Below are 17,339 nucleotides of genomic sequence, written 5' to 3' on the forward strand. Positions count from 1 at the left end.
CTCTTCACGTAATTGGCTTAAGAGGTAATAATACGCGTCACTGAATGGAGAGACTGACTTTTCTTGATCGATGACGCATTGTACAGACCATCAGATGTTAACAATGCAAATTTACAATTTAGAAAAGGGGAGAAATTAATAAAGTTGTATGCATCAAGTCTGCACTTAAAGTCATCTTGGCACGGTGTTTTTTTCTTCGCTACAAGCGAAAGCGGTGAAAAACGTGATCTAATTATTGTTTGTTACACATGAGCTAACATGTGATTAATACGACGTCCTATGATACAATTGCCTGGGCTGTATGCCGATGACATGAAAAATTAATATCGATGAGGAAATCATCGCTTTATAACTGACACTATATCACCAGTTTCTTGAGTCTGGACTCAGTGGGTAAGTGCCTGTCCTGGTGCATCCGCCACAACAGCGAAAAATGAAGTGCTTGGTCAGATTTTTGACGCTGACATTGTTCCTAAGAGTGTATTCGCTAGTATTAGGTAAGCCTTACATTATTTATTTGTTTGTCTATTTATTTGTTTGTTCATTTGCTTATTTTTATTTTGGAGGGGGGTAGGGCGAGACAAAGGATGTGCTAACGGATTACCCAAGACTTCTGGAAATAATTTTATCAAAGGAAGATTTGAGACTGTCAATGTGATGGTGTCTTTGGTCTACCCATTTTCTCCAATCACTCATACATAAATCGTCAAGGGTTTCAAATGTGAATAGGATGTACTTTGTTTGCTTGTACTATCGTCGGATGAAAAGATCGCTAAAATAATAATGCTCTCATTTCTCTAGTAGATGCCAATGCTCCTCTTTGCCCTGCGGGATGGGTCTTGTCTGAGACGCATGATGTGTGCTTTTTCTTCAGTGAGGAAGCTAAAACTGCAAAAAATTCGAGGGACCACTGCGTTAGTTTGTCAGCACAATTGGTAAAGCTTGACAACCTCTCAAAACAGGAAAGACTAAAAGCTACACTGCACGATCAGCAGATGAGCGGAACTTGGTACATTGGGTTACACTGCAAGGTAGACATTCTTACAAATTCATATTTTATTTGATCGCGCAAATATACGTTTTCGATCTGACACAAGTTCACCACATGATCATTACTCTTTTTCCAATTTGAATGACAAATAATAAAAGGAATGACAAGACATAAAACGTCTTATTATCTTCGTATTGCCTTTGCATGTTTTGATGAAGACTCAGTATGCTATGTGGTTAAACAAAAGAAACACGTATTTCTGGTAATGTAGTGTTGCCCTTGTCTCTTGCAATACAGTAAATGCAACGATGCTGAGTCTGACCTTTCACAATTACGTTATCCGACAACATAAAAAGTATGAATAATTGACCATCCTCAAGCAGACACGATAAGCATATACTCTCAACGTGTCTTATGTTGACCACGTAATCAATAACTTGAATAGAGAAAGTGCATATAAGCCTTATTGTTTCAATGGCCCTTCCATTCTGTGGTTTCTTTATGACAGACATCGTTGCTAAATTGGAAATGGGTTGATGATACGCCTGCTTCCTTTACATTTTGGGCGGAAACTCAGTCGCAAGAGCCAATTACTACCGAGCACATATGTACGGTATTAAATACTATAGATTATCATTGGTACGAAGTCAGGTGCTCTGGCATGAAGAAATTCATATGCGAGAAACCGCCAAACGGTAGGTTTTGAAAATAGATATAGGCATGATACAGTACCTTCCATTCCCTAAAATACTTTATTCTGGTGTTATTTTACATTATGTGAAGTAGTTGTGACTGGGTCCTGTTTAACAATGATTATTTTGTTTATGAAAATATTTCTCACCCATTTTGATAGCTCTTGCCGTGGAGAATTACACCACGAAAAAGACAGAAGGTGAAGCAAGCCCCACCAGAACTGTGACTACCAAGGCGAGTGATCTGACAACTGCAGATCTCCACACTTCTGTTAATAGGTACTCTACGCAGGAAACGTCTGCAATAACAACTCCAAGTGCAAGTTCTTCCCAAGCTGTGTTCCACCTTCCCCAGGAACTTGGAACCCTCGCAAGCTTTCCATTGTCCGCAGTTCATTCTAATGGCTACTGTGATGTCAATATCGCTGACAATGAGAAATATCGTGTGCTTGGTCAGACCAAAACTGACGTCGACATTCGTCTAAATGTTCCAGGGGGCTCCTTCGTCTCTACAGTATGTGGTGACGGCTTCAGAGGTGACCAGCATAATGTGGTGTGCAACGGTGGTACTCTGATCCCACCTTTACCGACATGCGAAGGTAATAAAATCTTCACCTAGCAACTATGATGATGGAACTGGTTTACGTTCCTAATCCAGCAACAGCTTTTAAACAGCTGAAATATACGTCATTTTTAATCTTATCTAGAATTGACAATTTGCGTCGTATTCGTTAACACCAAGATCAGTAAACTTTGAAATCTTAATAAGCAGGGACAACTATGTGTCTTTCGATAATACTTCATGTTTCGGAATGATGAAGGGCAAGCACATCTTTTGAAAGGGAAAGAAACCATAGGTTTGGTTAATGAAGGATGGCATTCTCTTTTATAATCTTAATCTGAAGCCCATAAAAGGCATTTTGATGTTTGCTAGTAACGTAATATTTCACCGCTTTATCTTTGTTTCAAAATGTTCATATTCAGGAACCAAGACGTGTTTCTTTTTCATTTCTACTTTGAGATGAAAATGAAAGTCACTATTAAATGTTCAAGATAGTACAACTACAGAAACAAACGACTGTTGTACGCTCAATATATTAGTTTTGTCATTGTCTGTAGTTTTGTCATAATCAATGTACGTTACATAAGTACAATTTGTGTTACAGATATCAATGAATGTCAGATTCCTGGGTCAGAGAATGTCTGTCCACAGAATGAGAGGTGTGTGAACACAGTTGGCAGTTTTCAGTGCATCTGTGCGAGTGGTTTCGTAAAACAGTCAACATCTGGGCTCTGCGTTCCACATTTACCGCCAAATACACCAAGCATTAAACTAACAAGCACAGGTAAACAAAATTCAAATAAGAGAGAACGTATTCGCTGGAAGTAACCTATTAAAATAGAGCGGGAACCTGGACCATCAGCTTCATAATTTGCAAGCAAAACCTTTGAAATTCTTATAATACAGGCGTCGTTTTGAAATAAAAGTTAACTATTATAATGAACAGAACAATTTCGAAAACAAAGTTGTGAAAGCTGAGAACCCATCAGCTGTCGTTCTTCGAAGGACACTGACAGGTTATTGTTTTTATTGTGCGTAGCAATTATAGAGACCTGTTATTACACTTTATCAGAAAATGGAAATGACCCAGTAATTTAAGCGTGATCAATTCTTTGCCCACGGTCGACTACTTTAATATTAAAACACTCATTCGTCCCAAGGAGCTATTATTGTAGTCCGCAAATTAAAGACAAGTTCAATTATTTGATGTTACAAGCCACTGGCTTTTCCTTTCATCATAACGTCGCCGCTTTAGTTATGCATATAGTATGAGCAAACCGTAAGTATAGTATGCGCATGCGTATCTATTTCAGACATTGCTTGCAATTCAGAAGGTTATGGTGAGTCTGATATCCAATGGAGACGAACTCCTGCTGGCGAGTATAGCGATTGGATATCGTGTCCAATTGGTTCGAATGGTAAGCAAGTTAATACGGCGAATATTAGAAATTTAAATTTAAATTTAAACAATAAGACATTGAGGATGATAAATAGCACTTCAGCTACAGCTTAAAAGGAGCTTATTTTATAACAGATAAAAATGCATTTTCTTCCCTTTAAGAGGCGATATTTGATGCCATTGTCATAGGTATTCCTGTGAAATAATTTGAAACCGCGCTATATCAAAAAGAATGCTAGAGCAGAAAACACATTTTAAGTTTCAACACCCGCTCACGTATATTGGGTTTCGCTCATTTAGTTTGTGCTTAGTCATCACAGGAAAATTCGAGTCGGATCATTAGAAGAATAAAGTAAAAATAATTGCAGCCCCGCTCCATCTACCAAGATTCAAGCAAATATGTTGTAAAACGTTGTTTTACATTAACTTTTTTTAAAACAAACTTTAACTTTACGTTTTACAATTAACGTTAAATGACTCAGCGAAAACTCTACTTTACAAAAAGTATAGTCCCAAATTCGAAACATGAATTAAAATTTAGAAACTGGTACTCATGCCTTACTCATTAATATATAATGCCAAGCACATGACAACTAAATGCATTGTATCAACTTTCTGTTTACAGGTGTAATGAGACGATATTGTGATGAATACGGCAATTGGGTTGCCCCGGATACCACGTTCTGTAAAAGCCACTCTATGTCCGAGATAGAGAAGCTCTTAATTGTAAGTGGCAGGGGTTTTACTCACTACGGTTGACAGCGACACGGATGCAATCACACGAGTAAATATCCCTTGGCTGATTGACGTTGTGCCTTGAGTCAAGGAAATTACAACCTTATTATAGTATCCCCTTAGGCTTATATTGACGTCAGAAGTAGAGTAATAAGGTCGGCGTTTTTCTACCGATTGATTAACATCGTTTCGTTAGCATTGTTGCCAGGATTGCATTCTGAGGAGTTGGGGGTAAAATTTGCTGACCCGTACAGTGTATAGATATTGTAATGATGATTATTGCAGTTTGTCTGTTTTTTACAAACATGCATGAGTTAAAATCTTGGCGTTCACTGTCGTCTGCTACCAATGATAGCTCGTCGGCCGAACCATAGACGATTGAGTCAACGATCAAAATTGCCGAATTTATCACCAAACACGAATTTTCTATATTAACGTCTACAAACACATTCTAAAGCAACGTCTTATTTCTGGGGATGACAAAGTGGCGTATCGATGCTGAGTTTCTTCTATAGGCTACGTTACTTTGGCAACCCTAAAATTCAGAACTTGCTTTACAGTATGTTTGTAGATTTTAAAATCGAAAATTCCGGTTCCTTAATAAATTCGTCAATTTTGGCGGATGACAAATTGCTGACCCTTCAATATTTGTTATGTCTTTGAAGTAATTACAGCACACAGAATGAAACGTTTTGTATTCCTTCTTTGAAGGAAAATGTCACCTGGAACGACCTGACAAAAACTACAGAAATACTTGAAAGCCTGGACGATTCCCTGAACACTGAGAGCACAGTTTACGATGGTGACCTCATCACGACAAGAGATATTTTAGGCACCATATCCGCGAACAAACAATCTTATGAGGATGATAACGAAACTGACGATGACCTCTTGCCTTTTATTAGGGTATGTTAAATGTTATCATATAGCATAATGTAAATAGCTTATTAAAAATGCACCCAATAGCATCATGATAGTATGTTAACATACAAAGCTAAAACATTATTGTTTTAAGTATGGTTACCATCAAAACAGGTTGTAATATTTTATTTGATATAATGTAAGCTGACTGATATCCTGTCAAAGTTTATCAAAGTTTATTTAAGCAATAAACCATACCCAGCTACGGTATACCACGAGATTTTGACTAATCCGCTACATACGTTCACGAATGATGGCGAGCACATATATGGCGTGATCCGCTCAAATTGGAGTCATATACTCGATGCTGGGGTGGTTTCAAATGTAGTTTGGGAACAGTCCGAAGTTGATGACGTTTATCGTGCATATCTCGATGTTTACCTTTAAATTTTTACCACAAATGTAACCAGAATGGAGCGTTCTTGGGATGGGTATATGATAATTATCAATATAACGTTCATTAAATTATTTTCCTCGAAAAATTGAAATATTTTATTCATTTACTTCTAAGTGGACAGTCATCTCACTAACATTTACTTTCAGCAATTCCTGGCGACCAGCAGTAGAGGTCTTGACTCACGGTATACACAAAACTGGAACCATGCTTATGAGGTATGCTTCAACTGATTTTTCTTTGGCTTCTTTATCGCAAGAGGAAGTAATGAACAAAAGCATAAAATGCAATGCGACGGCAGGAAGTTTAGCTCTGCTGTAGCGTTTAGGTTCAGTGAAGTTTGTAACACACAAATACAGTAGAACATGAATTCTACTTCCTTGTAATTTGCCCAATGTACAATAAATTTAGAATACAATACCTACAGAAGGTTTTGTTCCTGGAACTAAGTGAACATAATTGTCAAAGTTTATACAATTATCTGATCCAGATGATGTTGTTCATCATTGCAATTTAGTATGCAGAACATTCAAGCCTAGAAAAAAGTTTGAGTTAAGGTTGATTCACTGAAATACCCACTCCTGATTTTTTATAACGTTTCTTCTTCGCAATATTTCTTTACCTGTAGTTCTTTTTATTAAGATTGATTTATTTTCTGTTATATTTTAAAAACATATTTTAAAATAGTAAATGATCACCATTTGCGTATCGTCTTGTTCTTTTAAATGCAAATTAAAATCTATTACGTGACCTTAAAATTTTTACGATAAAAAATTATTTTAAAGATTAGCCAAATTATTATAACAAAGCTTTGTTGTCACAGAATGTATTGTATGGTTACCAAATCATAGGGAATATATTATCGCGAGCAAAAAAACCTCTGAGCAGTTGCCCAGGCAGAAAACTATTAAACGAATAAAAAGGAAGATGTGCTTATAAACTGAAGAACAGCTCATTCTAATTAGCCGTTAGTTCCGACGGATTCGAATCTCATTGTAGAATTTGTATTGGCAGAATTTAGGTCCGGAAGGAAGCGCTGTATCCCTGTTGTCCGCCTTGGAAAACTTTAGCGACACAGTATATGCTTACATGCTACAGACGGGCAAAGAATTGTTCCTGGAAACCGTTAATGTTGGTGAGTTCGCTCCTGCATAAAAACTCGGAGGAACAAGTTCATTATATAAATAGAGTAGACGTCAGATATATTTTATCGTAATGCACAAGAGAATTACGGATCTAGATTTAACACAGGAAGCTGGTGGATGTGATATTAATACATGTGCATGGCAAATCAAGTGAGCCAATAGCCACAATTGCTCAGTTCTGTCAATATTTCTAAACAAGAAACTCGTATGTTGAATTGCTGGAGGCACCATGTTTTAATGATGATTGCAAGTGTTGTTGGCTATTGATGCATATCGCAATTCTTTTTTCAATCAATACAGATCTCATTGGCTTCTTCACAAACAATGGACCTAATAATGACGGAAGAAGAAGGAAAAGATCGCTGAACAGAAACGACACAATGCGCACGTTTGACACCATCACGCTCTCAGACAGATTCTCGAAACAGTTTCCAGGCAATGAAACAGGTGAACTTGCAAGAAAAGAGTGTGCTTTTATATTTATCATGTCATAATATTACCGTTACTAAAACGTAGGTTTTTTTATTGGTTTTCTACATTTGCTTTAATTTTTAGATTGGTTTTGCTGTTATCAGCTGTCACAAGTTACCATAACAAGAACTTATTGTTTTGTAATGAACGACCTTTGATATTAACGACAAAGACATACATTACTGCTATGATAATAGTGAATACTTATTATGTGAGATATTGCAATTATATTAACTGGTTGTTTTTACTTTTCCAGACTTACCGGTTGCCTTGGTAGTGTTTGTGTATCGCGATGCAGGGGAAATGTTACCTGCAGACTTCAGACAAACTAATGTCCAAAGGACTTGGGTGAAAAGCATTACCGCCACCAAAGTTATAAATAAAGTCAACACTGTCGCCATAGTTGTGTCAGTACACCCAAATTTAGAGGATGTTTTCGACATGAAAGACCTAGCTGTGCTTAGATTATACGAAATGCGGGTAATAATACTTGAAATAACGTCTGAGTTGTTTGCTATGTCCCCAGTGTCACAAACAACAATTGAAATCTTTATTATTGATCTTTGTCCATTGTTTTCGTCGTAATTTCGAAACGATAATGACCAAGAGACAGATACTGGTAACAACATAAGATCTGACGGAAAAAGTTCCGTTACCCCCAGCCCTTTTTTTCTTGGGTAGGATATACAACACTTTTAAGAATGCTAACCCTAAAATCAACCCCCATTCAAAACCCCTCCAAAAATTGTATTTGATGTGCTTCTTTCAAGGAAAGTCCAAGATTAAAGTGATTTCCAGCTATGAGGGATCCTATAAAAAGATCACGTTCTGGAAAAGTTAGTGTGTTGGCCCTTTGATTCTCAGTAATCTACATTAAGAAAGTGAAATGCTATATGATTCAGAAGCATCTATTTCAATTCATTATTATCGTCAGCATCAACTTGGTGAAACCTATTAATCTACTCGTTCATGGTCAAATTTTCACAGGAGGCTTTCAACCCACGATGTTCTATTGCTGATACTGCGACGAAAATAGGGTAAATTTAAACATATCACATTACTTTGTCATGGCAATCACTGTTTCCTCTTCGCCTAATATCAAAACAGAAATATCACTGCCGTCCCCAGATATTAAAATGCCATCTATATAGAGCGATGTCCAGAAACTGAAGTGTAGTTTTCACGTCTTCTTTGTTATATTAAATTAGAAAATTATTGAAAAATGTCCATATAACGTATCGGTGATTCTGTCACGGTTTTAAATGTTATGGATGTATTATTTCCATCGCAGAATATGGGACTCAACTAAATGCCGCTTCCTTGGTGATGGAATGGATGTTCACGGGGAGTATGTAGAGTGTAGTTGTGACAAACTCGGAACAATTGGTGTGATAATGACTTTAGGCACGGAACCACAGGTTTGTTGTTTTCTTATACTAGCCGTATTTTCTTTATAATTTGTCAAATTTATGAACTGTGTATCAATTAGTACTATTTAGAGAAAACAAATGAGCTGCATTACACATAACTGAAAATAGCAAATGACTAAAAATTACCAACCTTACGGTATCACAACGTCTTTGGTCGATCACATGGAGTTTTAACCCGTGTCGAAACAGCCATATTTCTATCAGTATAAAGGTTAAGAGAAAAATATCATGTAAATTGTGAAAGCAGTCTTACCACTGGGTAAAATCATTGTAATCTATGCTTGCGTAATAATGGTAGCTGTCTTCAAAGATATTTTGTCATCTTGTACTGAAATTATTGTAAGAATTTGTTTTTGGATATGTTCATACAAGATATTTGATCACCATTTATAATACAAACGACGAAATGAGAAGTTTATTTTAAATTTTCTCTTTACTCACCCTTTTAGCCATTCTTGGCAGCCGCTGCGAAGGTTATTAGATCTATATGTAGTGGTATATCTGCGTTGTTGATTCTTGTAGCTCTTGTGATGATTTTATTCGCCAGGTAGGTAACTTCGACATCTTCTCAATTACTGCAAAGTGCACAAACTCACTTCCTCGCTTTTTAGATCAATGAACGTTTTTTTCCCGACCGACGCGCACTGGCATTTTCGTTAAGTTTGCCAAGCAGTACGCATCAACAACTACATAGCGTGTCAAGGTGAATTTATCGTATTTCCCTCTCGTGCAAATCGCTCAAGTTCTGAAACATAGTGAGATTTGGCAGTAATCTTGGTATAACGACGATGTTAAATTTCTCCTTGTCGATTCTAACCTTTTACAGATTATCATCAGACCGTTACTTCGTATTGGGACAAACATTATTATCACTAACCTCCTTTCCAGTCATAATATGCGTAGAGTCCGTCATTAATTTTGAGGGCAAGGAAAAGGTACAGCAATTTTAGTTCTTAATCTGCATTCCTCTATTGTTTACAATATCGCACACTGGCCTTCTGGGAACAGTCGCGAACGTACGTCTGTCAACTCGGCGAACCTTACATGCCTGTCACGTGCATTTTACCATCCTGTGAGACAGATTTTCCTTTGTAGAATGAGACAGGCCTCATCCCTCACACTAAGGATCAAAATGGAGCCTGTCTCACATGATGGAAATTCTCAATGTCTCAACCCCTTACTTTGAGAGAATGTGTTCCGACATCTATCTATATTCTGCAACAAACACCAATCAGAATGAGAAGCCTAAGGTTTCTTCTATTTGTATCATTGTACGCGAAAAAATCTGATACTTATGTTCAAACCCATCGTAATCAAATATTATACAAAACTCTACGTTTTATCATTGAAGCTCCCTTCCTTGTACACTGAGGGTTCAACGCCACCCTTTACAAGCAAATTTGTACATGGACTTGACGACGATATAAATCGCACCTGGGATTATTAATATAAGTAGTTTTCATATAGCATGGCAGTTGTCTAATTCAGAAATATTCTATTTTTACCATAATTGTTAAATAATACAAAAACAATTGAATATTGAAAGGAAACAACCAATGCGAAGCATTCGTTAAAAGAAACAATTTTGCGTTACTATTAGCCTTATAACTACACATACTATGAGTAAAATCTATCCCGAAATGGTGTCTCATATACTGTTGGCGTAGAAAAGATATGTCGCAAGAAGTTGTATTTTTAATTTTTTTCCATTTTCTCTGTTCTACATTATAGGATGCCTGCCAAATCTTGGCAGTGGCAAAGACCTACTGGCTACTTAGCAACTGCTTTTGGATCATGAACTTGAGTGTTCAACAGCTCCTGCGCTTCTTATTCATTGATCGTCGCACTCTTGCTAGGTATGGAAACAACATATGAACTTGGCAGTTACCAAGAATGATAAAGAGTATAATATTTGTTTTAAATGAACATTTGAACTGCAATCTTCGCAGGGTCTTTTCAGTTTCTCGCTAGTCTCCAACCAATATCAAATTTAGACTATGACTAAAGAAAAATACTGCAAGGGTTCCTGGTTAAAAAGGCATGATTGTCCAAAGGATATGATTATTTCGAACAGTCGTCTCATGAAGATTTTATAGGAACGAACAAATTCAATATTTGCAGATTCTTACCAGCAATTTTCTTCTTCCGGTTAAGTATCAAATAATAGATGGCATCATAAGAGAAATCGTATCTTATACCTTTGAGATGATATATAAAAACGACCAGCTTCGATTAGCAACAGTTATTCGTTCTGTAATCACTAGGGTACTCTATGCCCTCATCGGATGGATATTACCTTTAATTATCGTCATTGGTTTGTATGGTGATCAGCTTCCTGACGCAGAACTCATAGTAAGGTAAGACTTGTCATCTAATTATATTCTTTATGCTATATGTTTATTCTTAATATTATTATTCAGTACATGTTTCAAATTCAAACCTCATGCAGCCTGGTTTCAAAGTTTTCTTCCAATATTTGGCATTCACTTTGGTATTTGTTTTGCTATTAAGATTAAATTTATTTCTCGTCGTATTGTTTCAGATTATACATCAATGTTCTCTTAAAATCGCCATAAATTTTATATACGCTTTGTGCTTCGACATCATGATAAATTATGCATCTTTACATTTTGCAGTTGCTTGTTGGTTAAGTCAACACCCGATATAGCGACCGGCTTTTCAATAGCTTTACTGTCAATGGTGGTAAGAAGACACTATTATAATAACAATATTAATATAACATTTCATTAACCTAAGCAGAAACTGAATCATTGTGGCTTTTGACATTTTCTTTGGATTTAAGTTTGCGAAAAGATTTTATCAATGTCTCAGAATAAGCATATCAATATGTATGAAAAATGCATACTAAAAGTCCTGACGAGTACAAAACAGTATCACTACACTTTTATATAAAGATATAGCTCCGTAAAGTCATTTATTACATGCCTCGATGTGAGTGCAAATCAATGCATTTCTTTGAATACGAACATCCGTGGAGTTAGTGGGCAGGAGAAGGATGTACTGACCGGTTTCAATTGTTAATCGGTCCAGTGAAGCCCTTCGACGTTTTCGACGTCAATGTAGACGCTTAACGCTAAATGTAATTTATCCATGCACGCACTGCTATTTTGACTTTCGTTAAAATCTGTTTGATGCTTGTCGATAATGGTAAAACTGTTTGAAAATGCCATGCATGTGACTAAATGTCATATAGCATGAACTGTGTAATGAAACTATGATGCCCTGAATACATGGGTTTATATGCCATCGCAGCAGGAGACAATTTGCCCTCCTGGCGTCGGGCAAATTGTCACCTGCTCTCGGGCACATAAATCCTTGTACTCAGACAATAATATATGATATCTAATATGTCATGTTTTGATAGACGCACGTTTTTATATATATTCTTATCAGGGTACAATGGGGCTTATCTGCTATGGATACTATCTCTTCACCATCTCCGTCCAAAAGTTTGGATCTGAGGAAGGTGCAAAGCTGTGGTAGGTGATTTCAGGACGTTATATGAAACATTCCCCTTCCTCACAACTCGTTAATACTCACAATGCCAGTGTATGTGCATTCGTCGAAATGCAGCAGAAATGACAGCAAATCACGGATTGGGCGCGTTGATTAAGTTTTATAAAGTTGAGTCGAAGTTACAATGCCAGTGATGTTCTCCTTAGCCGAGACTAGCAAAAAGGAAATTACCCCTTCACAGCAGTGCTCATACACATTTTTGTATCCAAATTCACTTACGCTCAAACATAAGAATTAGGGAGTCAGATTTAGCGCAAATGCAAAAAGGACCGTAATAAATAATCAAAGCCAAATCAATTATGGTCGGTTATTGACTATATTATGTTAACGGGAGATAAAAATCATTTGAAAGCTACTCAAGGCTTTCATTCTTTATAAAAACCAGAGAGGTATAAGTTTTTGCATAAAATGAGTTGTAACATTTAACGTCTACTATGACAAAATGTATTTTATTTGCAGGAAAGATATGTTTTCATTGATGCTTCTTTTCGGAGTATTTTGCACAGTTCGCATCACTGGCTATTTAACTACAGTCATTGATTCCCTGTATGGTGGCTATTTCTTCACAATGGCTATATTCTTCGAGGTAGGTTTACTGAAGCCGACATCTTCACATTTGTACTGTACAATATATCATTGCTGCTTCTGAATATATCTCAATTGCGATAAATTACACTGTTAACCAACTCAGCAGTTTAACATACAGAGATTCGTGAATGACCTGATTCGCTTCGCGTTTCAAACATTATTGGAACTATTCGTACTATCTATATTACTCTGTGCAATCATTGTCGGCGCTCTTCGACTAGCAACAATCGGTTCATCATTCATCCATCATATTCTTCCGCTGTACTTTTGTTTCAGGGGTCAGTCATATTCCTGTCTTTCTTTGCAAATAATCATGAGGTAAGAGGCACGTTTTGTTAACTCTACTAGTACGACAACGTCTTGTATTCATTCGAGTATGTTAGAAGTAGTTAATGATTAAAATGCCAGTAGCTGTAACGTTTAATGATTTTGTTCTCTTGTTGACTAGTGTACTTTGCCATGACAATTGTAGGTAGTGTCGATGGAGTACAGCTGCTGTTGACTAGTGCACATTACCACGACTTTTGTAGCTGAAGTGTTCAATGAAGTACAGCTTTTGTCGACTTTTACAATAAAGTTTACTACTTTTCAAGAAAAATCTGATTTTGTGTCTTAAATTTTCCACATTAGAACTGGAAAATATGAATTATAATCTGTTTTAAGTTTTAAAGTAAATAATCCGTCACCCGTTTGTTTGCACATTTTGCCAAAATGTCGATAACATTAGCGTGTTAATTCTTTTTACTTTTCTCTATTCAATGCGACCTTTCTTTTCAAACATTGAACAAAACCAATATTTGATAAAAGCCAGTCCTACATATGGTATACTGTAAAGATATTATTTCCAATGAATCAATGATTTTTATCCTTGTTAATGTTGTAAAACTATTTTTCATAACTGTAATCACTTTTTAATGTGTTTGTAGGTTGTTGTTGCCATCAGAATTCGCATTTATGGCGACGAAGATGAAAGTTCCGCCTTGACCGAAGTTCAAGCACAGGAGTCGGCGATCTTCGCTGAACGTAAAGAGATCGTAAAGTTGACAAAGAGGCATGCCAAAGAAGTCAAGAAGCGCAGAAAAATGCAAGACCTCTACAAAGCAGAAAAGTCTAGAAAAATCCACAGTCTGTTTGAAGCAGTGAGTATATACCATCCTCTATGTTCACGTGACAAAATCACATTACGTCTCGCTCCGAAACAGTAAAATAAGTCGTACAGAACCTGTGCAATTCTATTTCGTGTAGTATTCTCTATGAATATTTCGTTGAAAGTATGAATTGACAATTTAACATCATTGTCATTTTGCTAAGGCAGCAATTATAGCAAATATGCGTCATTTACACACATGCCGGCAGCGGGCACTCAGTAATATGATCTGGTCATCGATGTATATCAGTCAGTCAAGATAAAAGAAGTGCACGATCAGCTGTAAATTTACCTAATTATTCACATATCAAAAACGCACTCTCGATACCAAGCAATTATTCATAGAACACCAATTCAGACTTTCTGATTTCCTTTCAGGCTCAACGTAGCCACCGAATTCAACGAGTGTAAGTGTATGCCACATTTGAGAATCATCAACAAGGGAATATTTGACGAATTGGATTTGGTTCAAAAGTTACGAAGAATGCGAGCGAACAACTATTACTACGCATATTGACCTTTTCATTAATCGGGCATTTTTCAAAGAGAAATGCTTTTTTAATCATACATTCAGCCACTCGCACTTAATTATTAACACTTTATACCTTATGAGCTATTTATAGAAATTTATCTCTATCAGTGATAAATGTGTTTTCACCCAGTGTTATGCACCCAGTGCTTTGTGTAGTACGTGTCATGGGTAACTGTCTATAATAAAGGAACAGAGTTGTTTTGTGATATCAAGACAACATGAACTTAATATCTATAGAATTATTCTTTGTACAAAATGAAAATGGTATACAACTGAAAAAGTGCAAAAGCTTTCCGTTTACTGAATGCGAATAGTTCATGTTGTTGTTTGTTACTTTTAGGTAAGCTGGATTTTTCCTTTTCACTTGCTTTTCTGTGACAAATAAACAATACGAAAATTTATGGGAAAGAATGCCATTCTAATCTATGGATTTAATTACAAAAGCTAACATGAAATGTAAACCTTTGTCTTACTGCGAGCACAGAAGAGGTTGTGCATTGTTGGCCAGTATTTTAGCATGTTTCAAGAAGTCAAACAACTCAAACTAATTTTCATATTGAACAAAATCTGTAGATCAAAGATATATAAGAGCGATTCTATCCATCTAACAAAGTTAGAATACGCCTCGGGGATAGATAATATGACTGTCGAATTTTTTCAATACTTTTCTAATCAATTGCTTGTAAGAGCTAATTGTGAAGTTCGACGATTATATGAACATTTTACTATCTCATTTTATTGGAACTCAAAAAAATCATTTTTCTCCATAGAGTTAACACCGACATCCTAAATATGGGCTCATTTGAATGAAGTTGGCGTCTTTGTCAGTCTTAGTCTTGTTCTATGCCGGATAGTTTTCGAGTCAAACCTTTCAAGGTCCAGCTTGTTCATACACTAAGCATTTTACTCATACTTACTGGTATTTTACCATCCTTTTTCTTAGCGCCTTTTTGGCGGTACATTGTAATTATTTTGCAACATCTTGAAAAGCGTGTATTACACCTTTCTGCGGTAAATGCACACATAAACATAAAAAATGTCAGATACATAGACAAGGATAAGGTGTATATCATGAGAATGATAGATTTAAAACTAATGATAAAAGCACAAAACTCAAAAATATTACTTTTTGCATTGATGGTCTTAAACTTTCATATCTAGGAATCACCACTGAATAGAGCCGTCATATCAAGTGTAGTTCAGTTGATTTTAAGGACTACTACCTTAAGGCTACAAAAACGCTTATAAGTGACTGCGTAGGAATATCCCAGTTCTTTAGTTGCGAATGGGCAAATATTTATTATGCTATTATATTCAGTAACATTTGAAGTTTTACTTCAGATATTGCAAAGTTGATGATATCACTTACTGTATTTGTCTTTTGGCAGGATTCAAAATGTAATGTTCAATTTTTAATATTGTACTTTTTAAGGAATTTTAACCCACATATCGATATACGTCATTGACAATGCACGTTTATTGCACTTTACGGTACGGATGATCTCGTTATCACTTCGTGTCTTACTCAGTTTGTTTTAATAATTCTTGATAGTTTAAACCGTGTTTGTTTGGATTTTCGCTTTCTGTGTGGTGATTTTTTCGGGCATATGAGATTCTGTTTAGATCATACACAATGATATTGTTTTCTTTGTAAGATCTGTCTTCATGAACAAATAAACGTATTAATATAGATTGGATATGTATTGGCATTCGCCAAGAAATTAGGCGAAATGAAAGAGGGTGCCAGCTAACAATGTCAATCAGTGTGAGACCAGCGCGTTTTTTCCATTGAACGCCAATATTTCAAGTTCGAGTAATTAAAGTCGAATTGCGTTCTACCTAAACGAATATGTAGCCAGAAAAGCTGGGTCGACAAACTGTAGCGCAATCAGGATTATTAACATTTTACTTTTCTTATCTGAAATATACACAATATGGCACAAGACCACTGATTAATTTCCAATAGGCCACCACAGTAGCGTTGAGCTCGATTTTCCTATTTTAAAACATTCAGCGGCACGAATCCTCTTAACAGGTGTTAGGTCAATGTCAGCTTGACTAGTGATTAATTTTTCATGTGGGCAAGTCCACGGAAATATTGAGATAGCGATGAAAACAGCGCCCTCAGTGGTGTTTTTGACAAAATTCAGGCTTATTTTTATTATTTCTATTAGCCCTTGAACTCCTCATATCACCACCAAATGCTTCAGCACTTATTCACAACAGTCTGCATTTTGATCCAGGCACAAAAATATCTTTACAAAATTCTTGACGTTAAAGTTCAAACTAAACAAGCCTCCATGCAGATATCAAAACTTCAAGGTCTGCACTATTTTTCTTCCGAACTATCTTCGTGTAACGAACCCGGAAGTGAATTAGTGGCCTTGTGCCATATCCAATATTTGTCCGTAAAATCACTTCAACCAAAATTTAACAAATCTTTAATTGCATTACTTGATGTAAACACAAATTATGCGTTACGCCATGAAGGATACATGCTTTTTACTCATGCGATATGTTGTTTTTTTTTTCTTTCCTTGAGATCGTTACAATTCCTGGTAGGGAAGAGTCAATGGCGTACCGTATATGTAATGAGGGTTAAGGCAAGAACTAATCGCGTGCAATATATGTAATTGGAGTTAAAAGTTACGTGTGTTCGCTTTTAAATAAGATCGAGATTTGACCTGACAGATCCACGAGTCGATCGAGCGCGACTGTTGGCTATACTCGGAAATGTCCTAGCCCAAGTGGATTTGCGTCGTTCTCCCGTGTAAAAATGTAAAGATAAAGTTATG

General features: G+C 36.3%; 1 protein-coding gene across 2 annotated transcripts; it reads left to right on the top strand.

The window, feature by feature from the left end:
- Nucleotides 1–368: 368 nt before the first annotated feature.
- LOC139144016 (adhesion G protein-coupled receptor B1-like) lies at nt 369–16,172 on the top strand. Of its 2 annotated transcripts, none has more exons than XM_070714659.1 (24): nt 369–497; nt 802–1,031; nt 1,500–1,686; nt 1,845–2,282; nt 2,850–3,029; nt 3,559–3,663; nt 4,270–4,370; nt 5,091–5,285; nt 5,844–5,912; nt 6,709–6,829; nt 7,140–7,286; nt 7,567–7,790; nt 8,298–8,347; nt 8,602–8,728; nt 9,190–9,287; nt 9,567–9,675; nt 10,472–10,596; nt 11,005–11,097; nt 11,377–11,443; nt 12,155–12,240; nt 12,737–12,863; nt 13,142–13,183; nt 13,792–14,004; nt 14,391–16,172. In XM_070714659.1, exons 1-24 carry the CDS (start codon nt 434–436, stop codon nt 14,421–14,423), a joined length of 3,231 nt encoding a protein of 1,076 aa, XP_070570760.1. In that variant the 5' UTR covers nt 369–433; the 3' UTR covers nt 14,424–16,172. The 2 variants fall into 2 exon arrangements, with proteins under 2 accessions (XP_070570760.1, XP_070570761.1); XM_070714660.1 differs by having other exon boundaries at nt 805–1,031.
- The last annotated feature ends 1,167 nt before the right edge of the window (nt 16,173–17,339 follow it).

The sequence above is a fragment of the Ptychodera flava genome, chromosome 11 (assembly GCF_041260155.1).
Source record: "Ptychodera flava strain L36383 chromosome 11, AS_Pfla_20210202, whole genome shotgun sequence".
In the NCBI taxonomy this organism is placed as follows: Eukaryota; Metazoa; Hemichordata; class Enteropneusta; family Ptychoderidae; genus Ptychodera; species Ptychodera flava.

Coding starts and splice junctions, on each gene's coding strand:
- LOC139144016 (XM_070714659.1), top strand. CDS start 434: ATGAAGTGCTTGGTCAGATTTTTGACGCTGACATTGTTCCTAAGAGTG. Junction 498..801: donor AGTGTATTCGCTAGTATTAG/GTAAGCCTTACA, acceptor TCATTTCTCTAG/TAGATGCCAATGCTCCTCTT. Junction 3,030..3,558: donor CATTAAACTAACAAGCACAG/GTAAACAAAATT, acceptor TATCTATTTCAG/ACATTGCTTGCAATTCAGAA.